General features: G+C 37.3%; 1 protein-coding gene across 1 annotated transcript in view; it reads right to left on the reverse strand.

Annotated features, from left to right (window-relative positions):
* Positions 1-714: 714 nt before the first annotated feature.
* LRP1B (LDL receptor related protein 1B) overlaps positions 715-23227 on the reverse strand; it is a 1054628-nt gene continuing 1032115 nt past the window's right edge. The window contains exons 87-91 of the mRNA XM_077830376.1: positions 11408-11484; positions 9513-9603; positions 5990-6134; positions 4802-4900; positions 715-855 (exon numbers count right to left, since the gene is read on the reverse strand). Of these exons, the coding sequence (XP_077686502.1) occupies positions 715-855; positions 4802-4900; positions 5990-6134; positions 9513-9603; positions 11408-11484 (553 nt within the window). The remainder of the gene's footprint in view (positions 856-4801; positions 4901-5989; positions 6135-9512; positions 9604-11407; positions 11485-23227) is intronic.

A 23227-nucleotide genomic window follows, 5' to 3' on the forward strand; every position in this document is an offset into this window, starting at 1 on the left:
GCAAGTAAGGTCTTTCAACTTTCAAGATGTATTTCTACTATGGTCTATAAGGTTTTACTAAATACAAGGTTGTTTACATGGTATATATGTTTAGTATATCATGTACAATCACTGAATTTCTGAAACACTCATTTGTGTTCATGCAGATCATTAGATGTTCTGATTCTGTAGCCTTGTTTACTTCTTGGCAACCTAAAGCTAATTTTAAAAGCAAGTTATGTTTGATTTGTGAAGAAAAGTGATCTACTTTTAACAGGATCTGGAGTGAAATTCTAATGGGCACAAAGAGAGTAGACCATTCAATCATTCTTTCACCATGTAAAACAAACAAAATTACACACTGTACTACAGCTTTCAGACTATCTAATCAAAAGGTGCAGATATCATCTTCATTAAGTAGAACCAAAAAAGTTCATACAAAATAGATTGCTCATATTCACACTACAAACAAATGTTGTTTTTAATTTTAACAAATTCAAAGGTGTATCAGCAGCATTGTTGTAAATTGTACTGTAGTGCAGTTTCTTTTTCATAAAAATACCTTAGAAATGGTCAGTCAAAAGTCATCAGCAAAAGAAAAACCGAGAAAACAATCAACCAAACAAAAGAACAGAGGTAATGCTGATGCCAAAACAATTATAATACTGTTGGGTACATAGAAAAGTAATCCTTATATTTTATACATTTATACAGAGTATAAAAGGTAACAGAGGATTATGCCACAGTCTCCCTTATACCAATATCTATTTTCTTTGGAAGGAGTTCTTTTCTTTCATCAACACTTGCTAATGAGTTTCGACAGTTTTTCCCATCCATATATAACTTTGCGTACACTGGATTGGCGTAATTTGTTGGCTGTGGAAAAAGATAAATATGCAGTATGTGATTTAGATTAACAACTATTTTTTGAAAATGAAAATTGTATTGTTAAAACAAAGGGAGAACACGTATACATAAAAGCAAAACTGAACACGTTTAATGTTTACTTTGGTTTCTGTAAATCTTACCAGGGAGTTAAGATCTGTAGGAATGACCGCCCTGCACTTTTAAGCGGGGGGTGGAGGTGATGGGCGGGGGAGTATATGGCTAGCTAGCCTAATGAAGGGAACTGTGTTTTATGGCTGGAGGGGGAGGTGGGCAAGAGATGAAAACTGCTGCAAAAGGGTCAGTGTGGTCGCTGACTCATCCCCTGGGACTGCAGGGTTTAAATAGGGCAGTTCTGTGCCTGAAGCCTGCCTTTCACATGAAATAGGCTGAAGCAGGAGGCAACACAGCACTTCAGCACAGCATGGCTCCATGTGGAAACAGGAGAGCAAGAAATGGGGAAAGAGAGTAATTCCCCCCTTCCTCTGGTCCAGGTAGGGCAAAGCAGGCACAAAGGAGTAGCTCCACAAGGGGAGGAGAATATGGCTAGAGAGGCAGCTCTACTTCCTGATGCCTCCTTGTGGCAGATGTCCAGTGCAGGTACTCCATACAGTGACCGGATAAATGGCTTGGAATAGGACTTAAAAAGAGGTGTTCCTTCAAGGAATGAACAGGGGGAAGTTGGGGACTCCTATGATTGGTACGGCAGGGAGCCAACTCCCCGTTCTTATAGCCCACTTTAACCCTCCTGTGAGGGGGTGGATGGTAAGATCCCAGCAATGGATTTGCTGGAGGGACAGGGATGGAAAAGAAGGGGAGCTGTGGAAGCCCCATGGGTATGGTAAGGTCCCGGCAATGGACTTGATGGAGGGACGTGGAAAGAAAAAGAGGGAGAGCTAGTGAAAGCCCGACGGGTAATTATGGAATAAACATGGGGTTACCTGCATTGTACACTTTTATCTGCTGGGTAGTCCCAAATATCATATAATAAAGTTGTGGCTTGATTAAACCCATGTCAAATGTCTCCTGTCCTCCTTTCGGTATAGCCAGACAATCTGTAACCAACAGACTCCGTATACCGCCTGTTCTAAGACCTCAGCACCTAATAATTGATCACATTTTGGAAAACTATGGCCCAAGTATATTGTACAATTTGACCAAATTTGCTAATCATATTGTAACTTAAATAAGAGATCATAACTGTTATTGTAGTATCTGTAAATATAGAAGTATCTTCCCAATATCAATAATTTTGCTAGTTCAGGGACTGAACCAAAGTCCAGGTCAATGTGACTTAAAGATGTGCTTAAGTCCATCTCTATTCTGCAAAGCACTTAAGTATACATGCTATGCTTTCAAACAAGCACCTTTGTGCTTTCTCACAGGCTATCCCTCCTGCATGGGAGGCAGTCCCTATAAATATCTGCAAAGTTACCTCGTTATTAGAATCATAGAATCATAGAATATCAGGGTTGGAAGGGACCTCAGGAGGTCATCTAGTCCACCCCCCTGCTCAAAGCAGGACCAATCCCCAACTAAATCATCCCAGCCAGGGCTTTGTCAAGCCTGACCTTAAAAAAAAATTAGGCTTGGAAGGGTTAGATTTTTATTGGTAAATGTTGTCACCATACATGCACAGACAGATGAAAAAATATTTTCATAGATCACTGAAAATTACAGATGGACAAACTAAGAAAAGTGCTGCTTGAAAACTTACTGGAGTTTGATTTAAGGACATTTACTTTGAATATATTGAGATGTGATGGTGACAATTTATGTTGTAATGGTTATAAAGCTTAACTTATTGTTTATTGTCATTAAATAATTGTTCTCCAATAGCCCCCTTATAATTTTTCACAACTGTGAAAATGTAAATTGATAAAAATAGGAAAAATGCTTAAAACCCATACTTTTGGCAACTAAATGGATAAAACTAAAAAAGCTTAAAAAATTATATTACCTGTTGAAATTGTTTTTTTTTACAAAATCTAATTCTGCCAAGTCTACTCATTATGTAGCTTCAAATCTCTCCTCAAAACCCTCCTTTGCCATGATAGCTATAAAAAACTTGAGAGTGGTCAGGCTGTGTGCTGTGACCACTCCCTATCACCAATATTGTCTTATTTTTTCCTTGTACTCCCCAGCCATCTATATCCAATATTTTTTGTCTTTTACTTAGATTGTATGCTCCTGGAGGCAAGGACCAGCATTTTGTTCTATGTTTGTACAGTACCTAGCACAGTGAGGACCTGGAACATGACTAGGGTTCCTAGGTGCTGCAGTAATACAAAAAGAATGCATGATAAAACTACTGAACTACCACTAAAAATATGAAAGTGTGTAGGATGTGGGTGTGAACTTCCTCTTTTATGACCCATTATGGCTCAGTTATCTCAACAGAGGCCTTTGCTATCCCATCTGATTTCTCAACTTTATATATAGAGCCACTGGGAAGGGTGCTGAACACCTCACAGATCACAAAATTTCCTATTGTCTGTAGCACCTAGACTCGTATTACTTAGCTTGCTTCACTGCTGTTTTGCCCAACAAGAAAGAGCAAAGGTTTAGAATCCTCATTTTTCTGTTCCCGCGAGTCAAATAAGAGGCCAGGATTTGAAACTTTCCCATGGCCTGGCTCACTGCAGCAATCATAGTAATTTAAGATCAGCCAGGAGTTGCTTATCCTGCTATTACAAATAATTAACTGATTGTCTGGTGTTCTACATTTCCCTGTCACAGAAAGAGATAAGTCACATTGAAAAGAACAAAACAAAAAACTCCTACTTCTATATTAATGGAACATATTACCAGCTGCTGTAGTAATTTCTAGGGGCAAATTCTACCTTCAGTTCTACCTGTGCAATCCCAGTAACTAGAGATCTTCACTTCCCCAGGAATGACTACAGGAGTTCCAGATGACACAGAAATGTAGTTTTTATTTAAATTAACAGGAGTTTTCATTTGATTGCCAATACTGTACCACAATTAAAATAAGAATCATACTTAGCATTTATATTGTGTCTTCTGGAAATATCAAAGTACATTATAAACAATACCTTAATACCTGTATGAGGTATATATTATTATTATTATGTAGTGGGGAACAGCGAGGTGCAGAAAAGTGAAGTGGTTTGAGTGACTTGACTAAAGTAATTTCAGTCAATCTCAGGGCTGGAATTATACCCTAGTTCTCCTATCCATGAGGCATGTTGCCTCCTCTGGACTGTATTGTGTTTTTTAAAGCAGACAAAATAAATAAAATTTCAGTTACATCAAAAACACATTACAATCGTAAAATAATGCAAATGAGACAAGGATGAACACTTTTTTTATATGAAGGTGAATCAAGCATATTAATGTCCCCTCTCTTTTAATTGTTTTAAAATTTTCAATATTCTTTTAAAGATATTGTGCTATATTATATACAAACTCTGGTTTATTGAAACTAAGCTAAATATTTTGTTAACTTAGTTATCATTTGCAATAAAATTGATTGAAATTTAAACAATCCATTAATAACTTGTAAAGATTTACAGAAATTGTTCAACTTAATGCATATCAAATTCCCCTTAAAATAGTAGGACAGAATTTCATTTACTTTTGAGTCTTATCTCACTGTGATAAGTTGCATTAAATGCCTATCACTATGTTTATGTGGTTGGTTTCATTTTCATATAGCTTTACAAAAGGTATTACTTACTTATGTTTATAAAATAAAGCAATATATTTTCAATTTTACATTTTAGATCATGTTATCATGACAAGTAAAGATGAAATATATATGTAGAGGCACCTGTAATAAAATATAAATTTTATTTCTACTTTTAAATAATTTCTTGCTAATGAAAAACATGAACAAAATTATTCTAACATAACATGCAAACTCAGAGAGGGGACATGATGGAATGAGCATGGGACGTGAATTATCATTTCTCACCCCTGCAGTTAGTGGTCCTTTCAAATCAGAGTTTAGGTAGATTGGCGGTGCTGTGTGCGGAAGCTTGAATGCAGTGGACCCTCCCCCTATATACCTGGCCTGCATATAAACAGAGTATTTTAGTTTCTGTGCTAATAATACTGAATTTTCCATTTGTAGGTTGACATATTGTTTAATGAGTAGTGCACTGATTAAAAACAACTGGTCTTCTACAATAAAAACTGCCTTTAAAACTTTAACTTCAAGCTTGCTTCAGTTTGGATGATTCTTATTATTCAGCATGAGATCAACACAGCATTTTCTGTCAAATATTACGATCGGGCTTAACAATCAGCTATGATACAGTTATTCAACTACCCTAACAGCTAGTGAATATACTTTATATTCAGCTTCCCTGTGGTATGCTGCACATTGACTGGGTGACAATGTGGTGACATTCATAGTGCTAACAGTAAGCCAGTTATTGCTTTGTTAAATATGCCACAGAATGATAGCTGCCCCATAGGATGCATCTGATTACTGATAAGTCTAAGAAAGTTATTGCACCATTACCCTGTCCACCCAGTGTCACATCACTCAGAAGTTCTACCATTGAAGAGCAGTGCTCCTAGAAATGACATAATTGAGAGTAAAATGACAATGTTCTTTTTTGATGTAGTACATCTATTCTATCAGGCCTCTGAATGGCTTATGTTTTTGAAGTAACCATAATTTTCAATAAATTAGGCTCAGATTTACAAATGGAACATCTTGACATTAGCAAAGCATAAGAGCTAGTAAGTACATAACAGTGTACATTCAATAGGTCCACAAAATATCTGGAATTTAGGTAAAGAAGATTTTAATAATGATCTTGTACTTTAGTTTTGTCAAGAGGGTCTATGATATAGCCTCTCTCAATTTACTGTTCCGTTTTAGTTTACCATCGAGAAAAAGCAGACCACCGCAAAAGAATATCTATCAACAAATACTGGGGTGTAAAACAGTCAATGCTTAATATCTATAATGTTTTCACTAAATAAACTTTACTTGACTCGTGTTCACCATACAGAATGAACAGACAAACCAAAATACATGCCATTATAAATAAGTCTTCATTTGAGAGAAAAATCATACTAATTAGATTTAAAGATATTCATTACCACACATAAAATAAACCCTATTTTGCCATTGCAAAAACAATATTACCTTTTCTGGATTTACTGTGAAATCTGGATCTAAAAGTCCCCCTTCATTGTGATCATGGCCCACCTCGTACATATTGTATGATGGATTACCAATTTCTACATTGATTCCTCCATTTATCATTGGTTGTCTTCGGATAGTTTTTGTCCTAAAATACAGAAACAAAGGGAGTTAGTATTTTCAAGTCACTCCAGGGATGATACATACCACAGATATTATTTAACAGCTTTATGGACTAATCCTGAGTACCTCAGAAAATCTAAATAAAGGAGCCTTGCCCTTAGGGTCTATCAGGAAATCAAGGTGATGGTGAAATTTTCGCTCCAAACAAAGTAACACTTTGAGCACCTGTGCAGCTGGGGCACGTTGGGGACGTGGCCAGTTACTACCCTTTTAAGTGGGTTTGTAGTAGTGTGGATTCATGCAATGCGCTGACCCATATGGCCCTCGCGTTCCCCCTCAAATGGTCAAATTCACCCTAGTTCCCAGGGAAAGCTTCATAAATTCATTACAAGATTTTTTCAGCAGTCAAAAGAAGGCAGAGTCCATCAGTGCAGAGTTTCTTCTGCTTTTGATTCTGAGGAACACAACATGAGTGATAACGTCTCTATCTTTCCTGGTACAATTAGCGGGGTCATCTCCTTGCTTATTTGGGGGCAGCTCCATGTACTCTTAACTTGGGAATAGCTGAGCTATGGCTTCATTATGGAAGTTATGTGTCTGTCAAAAAGTAACTGCCTGGAGTCCCTATTGGTAGTTATTGAAAAGCTTAGCTCAAGTGTCCCCAAACACAGGTGCAAAGTCAGAAATGGCAGGCTTAACTTTCAGATTGGTTTATATATGGGGGAACATCTTTAAAATTGAGTACAGATCTGAGGTTCTCCCGTGGGTGAATCCAATTATTTTCGTTGGTAAGGAAATAAGTGAGTGATTTTTTAGCTGCAGGGGTTGAAAGTCCTGGTTTAGGGATGTCATTTTTAGACAGGAGACACTACTGAATTGTGACAGAACAATGGGGATGGGACTTAGGTGCTGGTAATGGTTGAAAGAAAAGGAGTACTTGTGGCACCTTAGAGACTAACCAATTTATTTGAGCATAAGCATCCGATGAAGTGAGCTGTAGCTCACGAAAGCTTATGCTCAAATAAATTGGTTAGTCTCTAAGGTGTCACAAGTACTCCTTTTCTTTTTGCGAATACAGACTAACACGGCTGTTACTCTGAAACCGGTAATGGTTGAGTTATCTTTTCTAAGTTAAGAAAACACTTCATTATCTTAAATCCAAGCTGACATGTGAGAGTGTCCTTCTATTTCCCCAAAACATAGTGGAACAGAAAAATCCACTTCCCAGGAAAATTTTTAAAACATGTATCTTAATGTACTGTTTAGCTGTTAAACAATAATGTCTCTTGAGACTTTTAGGTCTCCTTTCAAAAACAGGGAAAAATGTTAATCAAACATTTTTGAATAAAAATAAATAAATTAAGAAGAGGCTTTTAGGTATTAATTTCAGCCAAACCAGATTCTCTATCACTATTTAAACTAGGGGGTCTAGCCTAAACACTTACAGTGATTGGTGCCACACAAATCATTAGATAGCTATGCATTTTAATTAATTTCTATCCTATATTTAGAATTGTTGCTTCTCATCGTATCTCAGCTCATCATAAGATAAATCACAGAAGTTATAGGCAGAGGCCCAAATTTTCAAAAGTAGTCACTGATTTTGGGCCCTTCAATTTTGGGATGCCCAGTTTGAGACATGTAGGGTCTAATTTTGAAAGATGATGAGTGCTCGAACCACTTACTGTTTTCAGGTGGAGTTATGGTAGCTCAACACTTCTGAAAAATAGGCCCAAAGTGTCTCAGTCTGAGAAATTAAAATCAATGGCCACTTTTGAAAATGTGGACTTAAGAGTGGTCCTATCAGTTTAACTGTCTATATTTGCACCATCTTACTAAATACTTGATCTTTTAAAACAGGCATATAATATACGATGATAAAAAGAACAATTTGTTTTAGAGTTTAATTATTTTCCTGTGAGTGCTCATAAAATTTTAAATCCACAAACTGAAAATTGAAAGAAAAAGGATTCAAATCCGTTCATTAAGAGAAAGTTGTAAATTGGTCAACAGGTACATCTTTATATGCATTAGGTAAATAAATATATACTGGCTTACTGTTTTCCACTGATTAATGTGTATAATACTTTCATATTTATCTTTCATATAACAATGTTTTAAGTGTTAAGAAAAATATGAGTGAAACAAGGTAGGTAATATAAAAAGAAAATATGGATTTTTACGTGAAATAGATTGGTTTCTAGCAGATAATTCTGACTGTTTCACACACAGAGATTTATGCTATTGAACTTAGAAGATATTATATGTAAATACTTTTCTCTTTACAGCTCTCTGTCAGGACTATCTGCTATGTAAGTTTTGTTGACGAGGAAAAAGCCTGGTATTGTCCAGATATACAAAAGCATCTATCTGAAAATCTTTTGACATGCGGTGCAAACCAGATATAAACCATTGTAAAAAAAGAAGAAGTAACCTTTGCAAAAACACATGGTTTATTAGAAAGGACAATTTTATTTAAGTTTGATTCTTAACTTTTCATCCACATATGTGTCCCTGTTGTATGAATGTGTCTAGTCTCTAGGATTTACATTTGAAAATACTCAACAAGAATTTTATGTTAGGTTTTGGGAAAAAATATATAGCTATTAATGTTACCTGGGCTAAGGATGAGTTTGTGAATCTTTAAATTTCTAGTATGTTAACACATTTTATTATATTTTTTAAGTTGATTACACTTCCACTATAACGTATTATGTAAAATCAAATATTAATCAAATGTAAGTGAATGGGGGAAGGGATAGCTCAGTTGTTTGAGCATTAGCCTGCTAAACCCAAGGTTGTGAGTTCAATTCTTGAGGGGGCCATTTAGGGATCTGAGGCAAAAATTGGGGATTGGTCCTGCTTTGAGTGGGGGGTTGGACTAGATGATCTCCTGAGGTCCCTTCCAACCCTGATATTCTATGAATTAGAGTAAGCTATGTTTAGAAGAAAGTTCTTTAGGGCTTGATCCTGCAAACATTTACACACATGAGTAACCTTGTTCACTCATAGAGTTTAAAGCCAGAAGAGACTACCAGATCATCTAGTCTGACCTCCTGTATATCACAGGCCACCAGCACCACCCAGCACCCACACAATAAATCCAACAACTGAAATGAGACCAAAATACACAGGAGTTAATGAGACTAATTATGTGAATACAATTATTCACTTGTGTAGAGTCCTTGCAGGATTGGGCTCACAGACTGTAAGACCCCTGGGGAAGGAATTGTATATTCCGATGTTTCTGTACAGCACCTACCACATTTTTATATGAGGTAAGTGTCCGATGTTTGTGATACAGCTTCTAGACATTAAAATATTTGTAAGTGTTTCTCTCCATTTTTAATTTTTCTTTTTTAGGTCACACATAATTTAAGCACACTAATATGAAATTACTTACCTTCGTTTTCTTTTACAAAGAAGTAGACCAATTACCAGAGTAGTGATCAAAGTCACCAAGAGAACAAGAGGAACAATGATTGCAATGCTTCCTGCAGCAAAGAAATAACGTTGAATACACTAGTTTAAGTCTAACAGTTTCCAGACCAGGTAAAGTTGCTAAAAACAAAACTAAAAGTTATAGTTTAGTTTACCCTTCTAATCAGAGGACAGTGATTGGAAGGTTAAATATTGACAATGAAAAAAAGCAATGTAGGTTTTGTTACATATATTCTGAATGTTTTCATCCACGATACCTGCATTTCAGAACTCTGTCCTTGCTATTTGGCAAACAAAGAAAAATTTGTTATAAACACTTTTGGATTACAGATACTGTTGTAATGAAAGTATCCGTTCAAGCCTATTGTTATATTTTATGCACTCCCGTTGTGAAGGTCACACATTTTCTTTAAAATTTCAACACATCCCTCGTGAAAAATTAAAATATTACAGGCAATATCTTTTATTTATATTTGTAAAAATGTTAAAGGCATTTAGTGCTCTGAGTAGCTCTCCCATATATTAATAATCACAGATCTTCCCCTTATGCCCTTGAATTCTATCTGAAAGATTATTGAAAGCCAGGGTAGATCGCAGAGCATTAATTCAATGTATTTCCAATGTGCATCTCCACGTAATAAACAAACTGCCGCATTCTGCACTAGCTTCAGCTTCTGAATGGTCCCCAAGAAAAGGGCATTACAGCAATCTAATCTTGAGGAGACAAAGGCATGGATAATTGTGGCAAGGTCCACATTGGAGAGAAAAGGTCATACTCATCTTCCCAGGCAGCTACTACTTTGGTTCCAGGAGCAATGCGGGACCTAATACCACACCAGAGTTGAGCAACTGTTTTACAATGGCATATGCACTTCCTCAGTAAGAGGTGCTGATATAAGTTCTACCAATTCTTCTGGCTGCTTCCGCCAGCCAATTAGCATTATTTGTGTTGTCTAGACTGCGTTGCATTCAGCTAGTTGCTCATTTAAACAGTGGACAATTTGTTCTACTGCTCCAGCTGAATTGGTTGCAACTGAGATGTAAAACTGGGTGTCACCCTCATACTAAAAACACTGCAGCTAATTTCTTCAGTTTAAGGGTTTGTCTATGTGAACATTTAGTTCGTGGGAAGCTGGGGAGTGAATCTACCTTGCAGTACTCCTCACATGTTAACTTTCCGCGTGGACCCTGCTTATGCTCATTAGCAGTTAGGGTGCTTTGATCTATGCCACTTTGAAATGGGAGCAGATTAAAGGGCACTAATAAACTTTTGGACACAGCAGCAGGGTCTACATGGACAGTTAGCATGTGGCAGGCTCGTGGGGGATAAATTAACCCCCCCCACACACCAGCTGCAAACTCAGTATGCATGCAGACAAGCCCTTCAGCAGTATTGTAATACTGTTTTCTTCTACTGAATCTTCGTGTGTATTAATTTTATTTAAAGGAACAATTCTCATGGGCAGGATGAGCAAATGCAAAGCCTATGAACCACTTAAACCCTATTTTGAGGCTTTAAGAGCAATTTCAGTGGTCAAAAGTCTTGTGCTGAGTCTCTCCACAGGAGTGAATTTCACCAAGCATTTGTCACCTGATACTGCTTTTTCGAAGAAAAAAACATGCTGGGTTTAAAGAAGTGGGCATATAAAATATGCCATAGTTTGACAGTAATCCAGAATGTTTTATGTAGAACTGCACGTCAATTAAAAATCAGAAATAAGAGCAAAATCCTTGCCATTAAAAAATGTAATCTGCAGCACATCACTTTATACACTCACATACTAGAATATCACCAGTTTATCATTTTTAAATTTAACAATATTTTATAAGATGTAGTAGTTAATCTGAAGCACTTACTTGTACTGATATTGTCAGACTTGCTGCTCTTGGGAGCTGGCCTCTCGCACTGCGTGCCTGACCAGTTGGCTGAACATCTAAAAGGATCCAATTAAGATGGTAAAATTAATGGATGACAGCTGTTAACAAAGTAACCTATTAAAGAGACCACCACCATCTTCTCAAAAGGTACATGAGCCATTTTACAAAATGAACAATAAGCTTTGTGTAAAGAGGTCCTCAATATTCTGGCATGACATTGGGAACATTCTGCATAGCATTTTTACCTTATTTTCTTCCTTCCTTCACTATTTTACAAACTGTAGCTTTGAATTGCAAACACTTATTATTATTATTATTGAATTTTTAAACATGCAGTCATTTTATGAAATTGCAAATGTTACACAATTATAATAAAAGACAAACACAAATGTATGTAAAGATCTATTATACCAGTGACTATTAACATTAGTATTCATACACTAGGAACTATTTTAATTTCGTTTTTAGTAATATCTTTAGTATGTTATAGCAGGACTTCCACAATTTGGTTTTATTCATTTCTGTATCATGCCACCAAATGCTGGAACTTTTGAAATAACTGATATAAATAACAATATTAATAATTATTAGAGTATAATATTTCTACATGCACAGCCAACAAGAGACAGAGATAAGTGGCTTTACAAAATGGAGCATTATTTGATCTCATACAATGCTCAACTGCAATTCTCTGACAGTTTTCCTTATTTCTTTTTCCATATATCTGAACCTGAATTGGATAGTTGCATTTGGGATCAGTAACTTAGTATTGTGTGTGTTACCTGTCTGGGTCCCTGATCCAGCAAACCACTTAAGCATTCACTTTGCTTCAAGAACAGGAGTAATTCCACTGACTTCAGTGGGACTATCCATGTTCTTTAAGTTAAACATGTGCTTAAGTACTTTGCTGGACAGGGGCCTGGATGCATAGGTAGGTCTTTTGCTGCAATTAGTGCAAATATAAAATATGGTTTCTTCAAATATTTGTTCGAGTTTTCACATTTGCTCTCCATGAATGATCAGAGAAACAACGATGAAACTGCCACAAATATGGCTTCAGGAAATCCATTTAACATTGAAACACATATATTCATGAAATCTGTTTGCACTATTTGCCCAGCTCTCCTTATAATGAAGTTTACTTCAGAATCTGAAAACTCTCCATACTGGATACTGCAGGAAAAAGAAACGTTTTAGCTGTCTCAAGCGCATGCTGTGCAATGGGCTCTCCAATATCTCCCATCAGCTTGGATGTATAACAAGTTAGAAGCAACTACATTTTACACATTAATATCACAGAGTTTATACAAAATGAAAAGATGACTTTAAATTCATTGTTCTAATATCTTTAAAGGGATTTTGATGTAAAGGGATTAACTTTTCTATGCAATCCAGTTTACCGGCATTTAGTAGGGCAAACAAGAAAATATGTGTACCCTTCTGGATCATGGGTGTTCTAACATTGTAAAATCTGGTTATATTTGCCAAGTACTTTGACATATTTCGACTTAATTGTTCTGAGACTGATAAAATAAAATATTGTAGTTCATTATCATCCAGTTATCATTGTACTATGTGGTGTTGCGGTCAATTCATATGCGATTTCAGATATAATCAAGGTATGCTAAATAGATTTAAGTTGTAGGATTATAGAAGTATAAGATTGACAAGTATTTAAGAGTGATGAGTATATATTAGGTATATAAGTAAACCATACTGGAATGTAAGACCTACTGGCTGAGGCCTGTAAGATTTTAGCTTAGTCATACTAGGCCATAGGCTTAAGAACACTTGACATGAGTAGGTGACCTAGAAATAACCCTATGCCAGTAAGGTCACAAGATTACTGTAAAAGATGTGCTGATAGGTAATGCTATGAAAAACTACATTGCAATAAACAAGAAGATATTGTCCAAGATCATGAGACACCTGGTTGTAATATCATGGAATATCCCGTCCTCATGCAGGATACATGTTGTGCATAGATGCTAATGAGAATAAGAGGAACTAAACAACCTATGAAAAATTAGGCACCCCAAAATTCACAGGGTGTGGAACTATAGATAAGGAAAAGAAGATTGAAATCCTCATGCATATGCATAGGTGTTAGGTTTGGTCAGAACCACAATATAAAAGAGGTTCCTTGGTTGGGTAAAAGTGGGAAGACCGCATGGGACAGCGCCACAAGAAACCCCAGCAGGATCCATCCCTCTATCAGTGATTGTCTATTGACAGGTTCATTGCCCTCCAGAATATCGAGAATGTGAGCATGACTAGTCTTAGTCATAGCATGTTGTGGGGGTTTTTTTGGTAGGATTTCTAGATACATGGGTAATTGTAACTTTATTTATTGCTTTAATAAAACTTGTAGTACAGATAGGAATTTGTACTTGTGATTGTGTATGTGGTCATTATCCTTGGACTTCGTGTATTCCTGGAGTCTCCAAATTTGAGAAAAGCACCAGAGGTGATTTTCACTCTGTTGAGCTTGAAATTGTAGCCACAGGAACTGAACCCATGGTAATTTTTAATACAAAATTACTAAATGCAATCTAAATAATGGCAGATACAAGATTACTCACTATGTATAGATGGAATATAAAAATCCACCAATATTTGGTGTTAACCCAAAAAAGGTGTCCCAATTTGCCTCTGAGATTTGTGTTTCAAGTGAACAGCCTTGCAAATATCCTTTAAAAGATGATTCAGTAAAACAATTGATTTTTATAGCCTTATAAAATCATTCATAAATTTAACATTAATATTATAAAATATTCATTATGGATTAATACTGTAATATTCAAAAATATTTTTGAACTGTTTATAAATATAAGCATAAATTGAATGCATTAAAATATAATGAGAAATTTGGCTTATACCATTAACTTGAGAACTACTTTAAACACTGTTTTCCCTTCACCAACCATTGCTATATGCTTCTTATCTGAGTGTTAAATATAAAGATAAATTTCTCAGTTACCAGCGTGTTAAAGACTAATTTAACCAGCTTGGCCAGTGATATTAGCCCATGATACTAAAATACTTTGGAAAAGTACAAAATACAATGGGTCAAATTGTGCGGAAGCCCAGGAGCACAATTAGGTGTGCTAACTTGCCTCTTTAGCACCGAGGGAATTAGCAGCATTTTGTCTTTGTGCATTCACTGGGGAGACTGGCAATATCCTCCCTATTCCTTTTCCCCACCCCAGAACACAGGGCACCTGCATAGTGCAATTCAAAATTTAGGGCTATCGTTTTAAAGTGTTTCACACATTAAGATAAAAGTTAAGCTGATCATTATTTTTATTCCACTACAACATGTTCTACAGATGCAGCCTCTAGACTGGTTACACCGATGGTATTTATTAACACGTTCATTAATTTGTTAATTAATGCTTCAAAAACCTTTCGCACAATGGAAAAAGTGTAATATGATGGTAGTTATGGCTCTGGTTTGATCTCACAGTTAAAAATGGTCATAACATATTTAAAGTTCTTGCCTTCAGGGAAAGGGTTAGTTGAATTAACATCAGAAAATAGGCCACACAGTAATGTATGCAATTAATTTTAAAACTCAAATCAACTAGCATTTTCATTATTGTTTGCCATCACCTTAGCATATTCTAGAAGCACACAATACTTTATGATTTTATCATAAAAGAGATGCACACTCCTTTTATTTTGCATTTGTGTAATTCTTTATAAACCCCTTTTTGAGCTATTATATCAAATGGAAATTATTGTTATTCTAGCCTAATTTACAAAATTACTGCTTAGGTATTTGCCACTTCACAGGATCACCTTCCAATGCATGATTACAAATTAAGTATTTCTAGTCTCTTTACAGAAACACCATAAATCTTCCTAGTTTATTTATGCTGCAACAATCAGAACTGTTATCTTCAGACAATCTTAGAATGAAAGTCTTTGTACTTCTTACCAATGGTTTGCAACATTTCTGCAGTTTTGTTGAGGAATACTGCAGCATGTGGATTAAACTTGCTGAGATGCAATCTTTGAAAAACTACAGCTGGCTCTGACTAAAATATTTGAAGGGAAAAAGTTTCTTTAAGAGTTGGACAGAGACTCAAATTGGTGCCCAGCTCCTTAGAATGAGAATCTCAAATGTCTCTGTTTTGGAAATGGGACCATTTGAAAATAAACCCCGAAGATGTGGCCTTAAGGGATGTGGCAAGCTGGAAAAGGAAGTGAAATTAGTGAAGGTTCATTATCAAGACATGAAAGTGAAATCTTACAGGAAAATTTTGCAAGAATGTATGGGCCTCAGAAAATCTCCCAAAGAGTCACTAATCACTGAGACATTGTGTTATTGTCTGTACTAAATATAGGGATATACTGTACTGCTCAGACATTGTGTTATTGTCTGTACTAAATATAGGGATATACTGTATAGCTCAGATACTGCAGTGTGATAATTGTTGATCTGTGCTGACTTTATAACATATCCAACTTCAATGTTAAGGAAAATGGCACTGGTTTATCAAGACACAGAGCTTCCCGATTTAGAAAGCTTTTAACTTAGCTTTCTTGGATGTAAGGTACTCTTAAGGAAAATGCTGCACAGTAGCAATAATCATTGGATTAATAAATCTCCTTGAGGTACAGATGATAGCAAATGTGTTAATCAGTAACAGACATTTTGGTATCTAACATGGGTACTGGGTTTATTTGGAACAATTATCCAGAGCTTCTGACTGGAAAAATAAGGAGGCATGAAAATAATTGGGACCTACCGGACCACATAATACCATAGGGCCTAACAGTAATATTTTGAATTAGCAAGAATTATCAAGACAGATAATGACAGTACCTAACTAGACCATGAACAAACAAATACAGCTTGAAAGCGATGATGAGCCTGAGAGTCAAAGGCTCTAGAGTGGGATTAGGACTGTGGGTGCTGCTCTTTGCAAACCTCAGGTCCAAATGTTCAGTCCCATGATTATACATACAGCCACAACAATTACTACTTCTCGCAGGGTTCCCGCCGAGGTGCTGAGAGTGCATGCATATTTTTGCTTTAAGTCACACCTGGATACGCATTATCAAACAATGAAAAAGCTGAATGTTGGGACCCCAGCCCAGTTATCGTCAAAACTCTTGTTACCATCCCTGCTGCAAATTTCATATCACTAAAATTAAAACTACTTACAAGCTGGGAGAGAAGTCCTGGGTTTACTGTTGTTATTTGTTATTTGTAGTGTGATAGCATCCAGAAGTCCAAGTCAAGTTGAGGACCCCATTGTGATAGATACTGTACCAACACATATGATAACCTGGTTCCTGCACCAAAATGTTTTATAGAAAATTTGTCTTCTAATATACAGAATCCATACTTGATAGGCTTGAATTGGCCATGCCAATGCTCGCAGATATTGCATTGTTGGCGAACATCTAGCTTGCAAGGAGTTGGAAGATGCAGTGAGAGCTGAGCAACAATTAATGTATGGTCTGAGTTTGCGGGTGCTTCACTGTGGAGAAATTTTTGACAAGAATGTTGTCTATTTATTTCATGGCACATCCACTTTTTAAAATCCAGGTCCAGCAATGGCTGTTAAGGTGCCTAAACCAGGACCCCATAACAGATAAGCCCTCAGCAGCACACAATATCCAGCATCTTTCTGAAGATCCTGTTGAAGCCGTGAAATACAGACAGTCCCTCATGAATTGCATATCTAACCTTGGTACCCTCTCAGACAATGTGGAGATCTCCTGAGTGATAAATGTAATGCTATATCACATGTTGCTGCTGGAATAATCAGGTGGTTGCACAAGAAACCTTGGCTTTCCAAAAAGGCCTTTGATATATTAGTGAAAAAGGCAGAAGCATGCAAGCAGGGAAATATCCAAGAATGTAAAGGACTAAAAGACATTTTCCTGGCTATGGCAAAATATGACCATGAGGTTTATGTCCAACATGTCGGTTCCTTGGCTGACAAAGCAGACGACAGCCCAAAGAACATCAAACTGCATCCTGCCTACAAAACCATCACTAGCATGGATGGTAGCCATAAACAGCCTTCTAAGATCCTTGTCATGAAACCAGATGGCTCTCCCTGCTAAATGATGATGAGATCCTGGACAAATGGAAAACACATTATGAAAATGTGTTGAACTGTGGACCAGCTGACGACTGTCTAGAGCTCTGTGACCTAGAAAACCACATAGCAGCAAATCCAGGGGTGAACACTGATCCTCCATCACCTGAGGAAGTACAAAAAGCCATCCCAAAGTTATGGAATGGACGTATTGAACCAGTAAGCATCAGTATGCATCAACTTTTCTTAAAAGCATAGGCATCAGGCAAGCAGAGTTCAGAGGCATCAGGATTCAGCAAAGCGGACGTTCTGCATGGTGTCAGCACAAAATATGCGTGGTCTGTACCAAATTCTGAGCATAAAGTGGTTTGATTTTGTGAAAAAATGTCACAATCTCTCAAAGACATTGCCTTCCTTCAATCACTCATTATATTAAAAAATGGCAATGTATGCTCTTTGGCCAGGTTACGAGGATGGACAAAAACACCCCAGCTAACCTTGCTCTCCGTCAACCCGTGAAGGCATGCATACCTTGATCCTACTTGACACTGCTTGTGGACCACCTGAAACTCATGGATTCTCAGGACTGAGCCAGATCTGGGAACTTCACTACCCAATGTCTGGTGCAACACCATCAATCTTAGTCAGTCTGCGTGTTTGATGATGGTCACAGAGGAAGCTCTGATAGAAACTCCTGGAACAAGGTTCTCCTTATATAGATTGAGGGAGCTATATTTACTCACAGATACGCTTCCAAAGATGCAACACAACTTTAATAACAATTAGAAGTATTAGATAACAAACACTATGTATGCCGACTGGCAAATCTTTTATATGAAGGAAGAGAATCTGTCTGGAAAACACTTGAAAATGCTGGTGAGTAGCAAGCAGAAAATTAGAAAGGAATTAAATATATAAAAATATCATGGGTAGATATTAAGGGATCATAGCTGACTGCAGGACTATACATTTAAAGGCCCCATTCTATATCCACCTTGTAGCATTTAGTGAAAGAGTGGATTGAAGGGTGGCTTGGAGGTGTTTTATCTGCCCTTGTATATGTTTGAGTGATAGCTGCTCTCACAGACTAGGATATTTTAACTTTGGATATTTTTGATTTTTTTTTTGACATTGGATAGGATAAGTAATGTCTTTAATATTCTAATTATTCCAGTCCAGGCTCGGTAATATTTCATTGCTCTTCTAATATCTAATGAGGATAGTTTGACATCTTTAGAATGTGAGGATATAGGACTAAATGATGGAAGTGAGATGTGCTAGTTAACATGAAATGCTGAAGCTACTTTAGGAAGGACCACATTATCTGATAAGAAACTAAGTATAGGGTTCTTTAAATGGATTGTGCCTGCAGTTTGCAGACAACCAAAAACAGCACCTTCAGAGATAAGAATGGCAACTTCAGAGATAAAGAAATTATGGAAGCTCTCTTCATGGATCCTGTCAAGGTTCCTCCCCCACTCTGAACTCTAGGGTACAGATGTGGGGACCTGCATGAAAAACCTCCTAAGCTTATCTTTACCAGCTTAGGTCAAAACTTCCCCAAGGTACAAAGTATTCCACCCGTGGTCCTTGGAATGGCCGCTACCACCACCAAACTGATACTGGTTACTGGGGAAGAGCTGTTTGGACGCGTCTTTCCCCCCAAAATACTTCCCAAAACCCTGCACCCCACTTCCTGGACAAGGTTTGGTAAAAAGCCTCACCAATTTGCCTAGGTGACTACAGACCCAGACCCTTGGATCTTAAGAACAATGAACAATCCTCCCAACACTTGCACCCCCCCCTTTCCTGGGAAATGTTGGATAAAAAGCCTCACCAATTTGCATAGGTGACCACAGACCCAAACCCTTGGATCTGAGAACAATGAAAAGACATTCAGTTTTTTACAAGAAGACTTTTAATAGAAAATAGAAGTAAATAGAAATGAAGAAATCCCCCCTGTAAAATCAGGATGGTAGATATCTTACAGGGTAATTAGATTCAAAAACATAGAGAACCCCTCTAGGCAAAACCTTAAGTTACAAAAAAGATACACAGACAGAAATAGTTATTCTATTCAGCACAATTCTTTTCTCAGCCATTTAAAGAAATCATAATCTAACACATACCTAGCTAGATTACTTACTAAAAGTTCTAAGGCTCCATTCCTGGTCTATCCCTGGCCAAGCACAGCATACAGACAGACACAGACCCTTTGTTTCTCTCCCTCCTCCCAGCTTTTGAAAGTATCTTGTCTCCTCATTGGTCATTTCGGTCAGGTGCCAGCGAGGTTACCTTTAGCTTCTTAACCCTTTACAGGTGAGAGGAGCTTTCCCCTGGCCAGGAGGAATTTCAAAGGGGTTTACCCTTCCCCTTATTTTTATGACAGATCCATAGTTAAAATATTTAACAAATCTGTTCTTCTCTGTCACTTTATTGGCCTACCATAGTCTAGAATTGCCTTTTAGTTTCATTCAGTCCTCTCTATGCTATATTGGTAGCTCTCACTCGATTCAACATAGATTTCAGAAAATGCAATCAGTGTGCCAGGCCAAGTGCCTTTAGCGCATACTATTGCTAGTTGTAAAACAGGCCCATGATTTTTAAAAATGCCCTCTTTGACAGGATTTCTGCCATAGTTCTGAAACCCTCTTCTGCACATACAGTCTGTTTACATAGAGAGATTTGCTGTGATTGAGTGTTCACACTTAAAAAGCTGTATAACAGAACAGAGATAACAGGAGAGGTATAGTATTGTAAGGAATATAAGCTTGATTATTGCAATTTCTTCCTTTTTGGTATCCCTAACAGACACATTGTCCACTTCTAATCAAATGAAAATGCAGCTCTGAAGGTCATCTTTGTTCATTGCTCTGACTGCATCAATTTCCTCTTTGAAGCACTCCATTCATTTCCCTTGTTTCAGTCAATCAAAGTTAAAGCTTCTTGTCCTCACTTTTAAGGCATTTCACAACTTTGCCTGTCCCTACTTGTCCACTATTATCTCTTATTTTGTCACTCCCTCCCCTTTTCTCTGTTTCAGCAATGGCACAAGCACCATTTCCCACACCATTTCCCTGTCAGCTTCTCCCACGCTCATCTTCAAGCTGTCTTTGTGCATGGAATGCCCCTTTAATTAATCAAGGCCAATACTCTCTCCTTCAAATCTGTTCTCAAGACCCCACCTCTGATGTGACCCCCTACCAGAAATCAATCCACAAATGATGGCTGGGTTATACATCATTAGTGTAAGGATGATTTTATTATTTAAAATTAAATACGCAAAAATCGTCACTTGTAACAGTCAAGAACCTTAAAGCTCTGCAATAACTAACCAATGTAACCATATGATCTGATTTTTGTTATCCTTATACTTGTGTGTCACAATCACCTGGGGGTCGGTTCAGAGCCCACTGTAATAAGTGGAAAGACTCCCATTGACTTCAACAGGATTTGGATTGGCCTATTGTTACTTCTTGCCTCAGTTTAGATTTTAAGTTCTTTAGAGCAGGGTATATCCTTTATTGTGTGTTTCTATAATTGTTATTACAGTGAGGTGCCAATCTCATCTTGTGTCCCCATGTGGTACATCAATGGAAATAATAAATAATACTAATTGAGAATTATAATAATAAGCATGTATTTGGGAAGGAGTATACATATAATGAATTAATGATGAGGGAAGAGATGAAAATCAAGTAAAGTAAGTAAGTCAAACATAAAATAAGAGAGAAAATGATGGAAAAGATGGGTGGGCATGTGATCAAAATAAATGGAAAATTTGTTACTTGATTATTTTCTTTCTGAAACTGACCTCCCCTTCAGTCTGCTATGAGCAAATTATGACTCTTGCTGCAGTTCCTGGAAGCAGTCCAGACATGTCTTTCAGGTTCCAAGCTTACCTGTGCTGCTTGCATCACCCACCAAATGAGTGCTACCAAAGCTGTAGATACACTTAATTGTGCGAAACAACTTGATTCATACATTTTAATGTTAAAAACTTGACAATAACGGTCTAAAAATAGAATGCTCTTAAGACTGCACAGGTCATATTCCTAACAATACATCCACAGTGGGTCCGATTGCAGGAGAGGTCTGATTGCAGAAGGTCATTGCCACACTAGACATCATTAGTTAAATTTACCATTCTGCTTCTGGACTTCTTGTCTCCCAGTCAGTTATTGGTGGGACATAGTGAGCCATAAGGATGAATAAGAAGAAGGGAGAAAATAAAACAAGAGTGTTCCCTTTATTCCTAAAACTAATTGTTAGGAATTCAGGTTCCACATTGTGCCAAAATACGCATCTTCAGAAAAGTACATGGCTATCTTGTTGTGTTGATGGAGAATCAGGTAACAGCCTTGCAGATTCCTTCTTCTGTGGTTGCTTATGTCCATTTGTCTCATGGTGACACCATGGACTTTGTATAATAGCCCTTGATCCCTTCATGAACTGGTCTACTTTATGCTAAATAAGCTTTCTTATTCAGCACTTTAATATTAAACGGAACAATTTGGATATTATTTTCCCACAATATTTAGGCTAAAAAGAGAAAAAAGTGCTGCTTGTTTTCTAAAGGAGTCAGTGCATTTGAGATATATTTTTATTACTCACCCAGGTTTGAGTCATAGCCTTTCCATCTGATGGTGTACTTTTTGACCAAAGGGAACGTAGAATTCTTGCTTAAGAAATGTATACTTGTGTGTTTACATTTCTTAGAAAGGATTCTGGAGTATGTATGACCTTGTCATCATGGAAGATACAGTAAGGTTTCTGTATCCTTAGAGGAGTCATCTCAGAGACTGTTGTGGGTGATGTGTTGGCTATTAAGAACAGTGTTTTGATTGGTTAAAAGGGATGAAATGTGAGACTTTATTCCATGATGGAATCGATCCTGTGACAGGAAAATGGATCTAACTGCCAGCTTAGAGAAGTGGCTGCTCTTAGGAATCTGGATACCTGGAGAATTCCACTTTGATAGCACTATTCAAGGCTGAGATGATGTTGTTCAGGGCCATTTTTTCAAGAAATACAGAAGCATTGGGATGGTGGATTTTTTGTGGCTGATAACTATCTTTAAACTGGTAATAGAATTCTGTTAATTGTTTAACTTATACTGAAATAATGGATGGCTTGGGGCAAAATAAGCATCTTGGTTACTCTTTATGGAATCCCATTGTCCTTATCCCCTCCTATGCAAAAACCTAGCACAAGTAAGTGATAGAGTGGGGTAGAGATAGAAAGAACATTTGACCAGTGATGGGCCAAGTTTTCTGTTCTCTCAGAGTTTTTTCTCAGATAGGTGCACTTGTGAGTAATTAATTCAGGGAGGTCAGATGGCTTGTGTTACAGAGGAGTCCAGTAGATGATCACAATGGTCTCTTCTGGCTTTAAAATCTGACTTTACGTGCCCTTGGTGTCCGGGGCACTGGGCTTCATGCCCAGTGTCTCATCCTTGCTATGTGGGTTTGGAAAGAAAGAAACTCCAGGGCAGAGCCAGCATGGGCATGAGAAACTCAATCCACTAGGGACAAAGACAAAAAAACAGACTAAGCAGGTACAGCAGCACTGGAGTGGAAGAGATGAGAAATAGCTAGGACTATGCCCCCTTCTTTGGTCCAGACCCTGAACTGTGAAGGAACCCACAAACACAACTTCCTTCTCTCTTTAGCCATGTTGGCTTCATGAAGAAAGAATCTCTGTTAAGAGCACGCTCATGACAACCCCAGGACCGTCAGCT

Source organism: Eretmochelys imbricata, chromosome 11 (genome assembly GCF_965152235.1).
Source record: "Eretmochelys imbricata isolate rEreImb1 chromosome 11, rEreImb1.hap1, whole genome shotgun sequence".
Taxonomy (NCBI): Eukaryota; Metazoa; Chordata; order Testudines; family Cheloniidae; genus Eretmochelys; species Eretmochelys imbricata.